This window comes from Rhipicephalus sanguineus, chromosome 6 (assembly GCF_013339695.2).
Source record: "Rhipicephalus sanguineus isolate Rsan-2018 chromosome 6, BIME_Rsan_1.4, whole genome shotgun sequence".
Classification (NCBI taxonomy): domain Eukaryota; kingdom Metazoa; phylum Arthropoda; class Arachnida; order Ixodida; family Ixodidae; genus Rhipicephalus; species Rhipicephalus sanguineus.
Window position 1 is genome coordinate 134,780,394 of NC_051181.1, and position 6,000 is coordinate 134,786,393.

The window sequence follows — 6,000 nt, forward strand, 5'->3', positions numbered from 1 at the left end:
ATGACGCTGAGGCAAAAACCAGTCAAGAAGACGCCGGACAAGGGATAGAAGTCACACACGACTGGATATGTTAAGATAAGCTAAGATATGTTGCAGCGATGCATTTGAGGTTTTCCACACGGTTAAATGTAGATAAACGTGCACAGTGGGCGCCCGAGCACAGCCTTGCGAGCCGTGAGGGTGGATCTCGATGGAACGCTCCCACCACCTGTCGGCCAAACGGAAAGCGGAGACACAAGCGAAGCACTGTGCCGGCAAAGAGTTTGTAAACTAAAGCTAATATAGTAACGTTGGCTACCACAGCATTGTTTTTACCAGCAACCCATGCCTACGCGTTTGAAAAGTCCACGAGAGCAGCCCGAGGACAGCCCAGACATAGAGGATGCCATGTCCATGCGATGCAGGGTAAATAAATGGTCACGCGACTGTGTGACATGCTACCGATATGCGACGACGCGGAGAACAAATGGAATAATTGTGCGAGCAGGCCGAGCGAGAAAGTTATGAGGGGATGACCAGTACTATCCTGTCACATAAACTAAGAAACAACGAAAGCAACCACCGCCGCCTCTAGCAACATACAGCAGGTAAGAGCACTACAGACTGTCTAGTCCATTGTTCTATGCGTAGACGCGGTGTGTAGCTTGTCAAAGTCACAGTATTTTTCTTACACCGTGGTCAAAGAAAGCTATGGGAGTAACTAGGGTGCCTAGATATTTTAACGCGATAGAGTGCCCACATGAAGAAAAACCAGTCAGTCAAAATTAGAAAGAAATAGACGCCTTTTTACTCAATTATTTCAAGAAAAACTTCGTTAAATCAGCTTTGGTGGCCAAATCAATTCGTTAATTCGGGTTGATGACAACACTGAACTCTATGGGAATTTGCCTGCAAACTGAAATTTCTTCGTTGGATCGGGAACTTCGTAAAATCGGGTTTCAATAAATCGGGTTTTAACTATCTCAATCCTGTAATTCCCCTTCGTGTTATATTTTCTTAGTTGTAGAAACTCCATCAGATTATTCTTGCATGTAAGAGTGACATTTAACTAGAGCAAATGGTTAGAGACATAAAATATATTAATGTAGTAACTAAAGTTGGTCTCAAAATGTGTTTTACATTGTCATTATCTTGAGGTAATGTTGCCAATCATAACATTTAAACACAAGTGCTGCATGCATTCTTCTTTGGCTGAGCCATCACAGGACAAGACATGAGGCAGTGTCTCAGAACATTACAGTTCACTGACCTCACAGTTACCAGAAACCAAAACCAGTTCATAGAAGCAAGCGTTATACGTTACTAAGGAAGCTCCAGGACTGCTGGTGCTTCTTTTTTTTTCTAATAAGGTGTACAGGGCTTGAAGCTTCGCCTAACAGAAACACACGACAGTAATTAATGTTGAAAAGCACACTTGGGCTCCTCAGAGCTTCATTACAAAGCGTAAAACACAAAGGGTTAAGCAGATTCCATTCTTGTCTTGCAGTTTCGCACACTCCATGCCATTAAATTTCTTTTTTTTTATTTTGTGTCACCACTCCTCCGTGTTCTGAAATAAGTAATCCATCATGGTTTCTTCTTACTCCGAGTGTTAAAACCATGAACACGAACCAAAACCATGAAGAAACCACGAACAGCCACCAATTAGCCCAATTCATTGTTCTCATTAATAAAGTAGTTAAAGAAGTGGCAGCTGATGGCGAATGAGACAAGTCCCGGCGCCTCTGGTTACGTACCTCAAACGTAGAGCTGGTGGTGGGCTTCAGTGCGGACAGGTCAAAGCTAAGTCCATGCTGAGGAATGCTGAATGTACACTCCTCGGTGGGTACTGCTTTCTTGTTGATCTCTGGGCACACGAGGTTTGTCCTCCACTCGAAGATGTACACGCAGCTTTCCTTGTCGATGTCCAACAGCGTGGGCTCCTCCTAGAGAAAGCAAAAGAAGGACGTTCAGTCTCCCATCATGACTTACTAGTACTGCGTTATCGCTACCAGTCACTTTTACAGGTATGCCTCCAACTGTGACACCATTACTTTATACATGAAAATGACCACGCTGCTCTATTACAGCTACAAAAACAAGCACGGTTATGTATAACAATGAATAAAGCTTTTGCTACAAGAGAAAAACCAAAATAAACGCAGGTGGAGAACTCCAATATGTGTATCTATCGCAGAAAAATATAGCAAAAAATACATCTCCTTGCCATGGATCTAAATACGTGCAAATATACTGTTTGTTCTAAAAAGACAGGGCGTGCAAACAAGGACACAAGAAAGAAGTCAGGACACCACTGTTTGCACGCCCTGTCTTTTTAGAATGAATACTTACCAACTAGCTCAGCTCTCTGTTATTCTATACTGTTTGCGTCTGACATTTTGATTGTACTGGCATCAGAGTAAGTAAGAAAAACGTTACTTGTTTAAGCAACTGCAACAAGTTACTTTGTGGTAACTTAATACAGTTTTGCAGTCAACACAGTCTTGTGGTATCTGCTTACGGTCATCTCTTCCTCAATTACTGACTGCAACAATTAATTGGAAGCTCTACAGCTACTGCTGCTGTGATCCTGCCCAAAAAGGAGCATGAATGAATGAAAAAAGTAAGGAGCTCGCATGAATAATGAAAATTCTCACCACAGTTGTCGATGGGTCGCAGACAAATATCACCCGTGCCCTGTTGGACATTGACGAGTTGTAAGCACACTGAGATCCATTAACATAGAGCAGCGTAACGTGCCCTTCAAAGTCGTTAAAGGGCTCCATGAACACTTCTCCCAAGCTCTGAAAGAAAGTTTGACACAAACATGCTCGCATAAAGAAGGCACCCCTACAGGTCATCTTGCTTTTCACTAACACTGTTATATCAAGCAATTTTATAAAGACAAGCTAATGCTTAGAAAATAAAGACACGCTATTGCGTTAAATTTTAGAAGCTGTGGCAACAGAGGGCCATCATGCATCAATGTGCCATCAATTCTAGGGGGAGGGAAAAGAATAACGAAAAAGCTGACCACTCATGAAGTAGTCTTTTAGTGCAAGAATCAAGCTGCCGGAGTGACAAGCAAAAAAGAGGACTCCATTTCTAGTACTTCTTGTTTCTGCTATACGACACATTTACTGCTATAGAAAGATGACGAGAGGCATTCATGAAACAAAGTGATCTGATTTCACCCTCTCTTAATTAGTTGAATAAAAATTCTCACTAGCACAATGTGTTTATCGCTGTCATGTGGCGAGCGGGACAGTGCTGTGAGCTTTACAACAAAGTAACCTGTAAAACAAAGGATTTTGGAGGTCACAAGAGCTTTGTTTATTATCGCCATAAGCTTATCTCATGTCCACAGGCAGACAAAGGCCTTTCCCCAGTCTAACAGACCATCAGTTATCTGAACATCATAACAAGAGACCTGCGCAGGTCCATTTCTTGTAATGTCAAAGAGAATATCGGCTACCCCCCTCCACTCTCCAATCCACTCTGCTATCTTCCTATCCCTTAGTGTTACTCCTACAGTTTTAAATTCCATCGTGCGCTGCGTGGTTCTTAACTTTAGAGCATTTTTGTTAATCTCCAAGTTTCTGCCCCGTCTATCCCTTTGCAACCAACCTTATTTGGAGATGAGACTTTTGCTATTTCTATGCAGAATTGGCATTGAACAGACCGCTAAACACTGACCTAATGGTAAATTAAGTATTCTTGTTGCCTAAAGTTTCTTTATATCACTTCCAATTGAAATACTTTGCTACACACAATCGCTTGGTGAAGGCAGTACCGTGTTCAACAAGATGTTAGACGTGGGGCAGTTTCGGCAGAAATTTGAACATTTTTCGTGCCTTTTTAGGGATGCCTGCTGCCAGCAAATCACGTGTGATTTGAGTGGATCATTGAATTCTGTTTTTGAAGAAATATAGCATGGCTGACTGTACAGTAAATAGATAATTATTTACAGGTGTCATTACAATTAATTGCTGTAAAATATGCTGAAATTTATTACTACTTCCACTTGCTTTAAATTTGGTCTACAGAACCTTGGCATCAAATTAAGTAATTTTCCTGCATTCATAGCCAGTCGATCCATAATGCGCGTCGTAAAGGGATACAGCTTCATCACATAGGCTTGAAGACTACCTCTACTGAGCCTGTCGTCTTGGAGGTCCTGACGAGTCCAGCATTGGCAAGCATGTGGTAAGGTGCCACAGCGTGAACAGGCTGGCAGACATTGATGTAGTATACATATCCAGGGTCTACCAAGTTCAACACAGTGTGCCTGCCTGCCGACTTGATAAGGGGTGACAGGTCGTACTGCTCCGTTCCTTCGTCGACAACACAGTGCAGCTGCAAGAACATATGGTACACTTTATGTAGCAATACCTACGAATGGCAATGCAAACAAGATTGATTTAGGCTAGTTGGTGCATGCTTAGTGGGGGAAACAGCGCAAAAAGGCGAGGATGAAGGAGACGCGGTACACAGTGCTCGTACGATGTATTGTTTATCCTTTATCCTCGCCTTTATGCGCTATGTTCCCGTGTCAACGCAAAAATGCCCTTATATTTGTTCAAAGATCTTGATGCGCAAGACATGCAGAAGAAACAACATCAGGAGACAAGAGATCCATTGGAGTACATGCAGAAGAAACAACATCAGGAGACGCAAGAGATCCATTGGAGTGCTTCCGCAAACTGGAGGCTAAGAATCTAGACTTTCACTGTGCCGAGAGCAGCAACAGACATCAGAGGGTATATGCCAATAATCTGTGCTGGTCTTCAAATTTTTAGGCTCTGCATCGTTCCCAGCAAATGGTAGCAAGTTCTTTTAGCTTCGGTATCAAAAATGTCTATTTCACGAAACTTTTACGATGCTGTCAACTTGTACTTCAAGCGAAAACTACACACAGGCTGCTTGCTGTTCTAGATTGCGAAACTGCGCCCTTTCACACTATCTGACATTTGCTTTTTTGCAATTTGCCCTCGCATCACCGACCACGTTTGCTGCAGAACCACGAATGCAAGCAGAGATAACTGTGTACACTCACCACCCTACGACATGCACGCTCGGTGTACCACACGAAGTAGTAGGCGCAGTGGCTGTCCACGTGTAGCAACTGTGGCCCCAGATGGGAGCGGCCGGCCGATGCACACACAAACTGGATCATGGTGCTTCGCCTCGTGAAAGGTTGCAAGTGAGCATTGGGGCACCAATCGCCTTCGTCGTACTTCAGGTACATCACTCCAGTCGTTCATCAGGTGGATCTGATTGCTGGCTTTGCCCAAGCTTGCAACATTGCCAGTTTCATTGTCCATGGCGCACATGCCTTGTGGGAACACACATACAAAAAAGAGGAACACTTATAATGGGCTGGTTTACACGCAGAACTGGTAAATGATTACTGCTCCCCTCAGGTCCATCAAAATGTTTGAGTCAATGACAAAGTGCAACAAAGCAAAAGATTGAGAGTGACTGTTTTTATTGACAGAGCTACATTTTATACAAATTACAATTTGTTCAGACCCATACTCATAATTTTTAGTATCGGATCCAATACTCATATGATCTATTAAATACACAGCATATCAATATGAGAGATATACAAACGGGTCCACTCGGCGAGCCAAGCTTCAAAGACTATCACACGCTGAAAAGTTTTTAGTGTTAGAGCACAACATTTTTAACCGGAAAAGTACTCTGGTGCGCTTATTTTTGTATGTCTGTGAGCTATGTTTAATACAATGCATAATAGGAGATTTTCCTAATTCAGCGCCACCTGTCGGCAGCAACGAGAAGCATTTCTCAGCCGCCATTAGTAGGTCGCGCGCCGTCAGAGCAGTCAGAGTACACGCGCGCGCGCTTCAGATTGAACGCTCGCGTGCGATCCTGTTTGCGCAAATAGTTGCCGTTTCCGATAGAACGGGATCAGCGCAATGCAGCCCACTGCTGTGTACCGCAGTGCACGCAAAGAGGATTTCGAGACGAGGGATGGGACGAAGGTAAGCAGAAGCG

At 43.4% G+C, this 6,000-nt stretch overlaps 1 protein-coding gene across 1 annotated transcript in view; it reads right to left on the reverse strand.

Moving 5' to 3' along the window:
• The window catches only part of LOC119397571 (cation-independent mannose-6-phosphate receptor), a 78,472-nt gene that overhangs the window by 16,546 nt on the left and 55,926 nt on the right, over positions 1–6,000 (reverse strand). Inside the window, 5 exon segments of the mRNA XM_049417118.1 lie at positions 1,737–1,925; positions 2,637–2,783; positions 4,129–4,335; positions 5,036–5,233; positions 5,235–5,314. Coding sequence (XP_049273075.1) covers positions 1,737–1,925; positions 2,637–2,783; positions 4,129–4,335; positions 5,036–5,233; positions 5,235–5,314 — 821 coding nt within the window.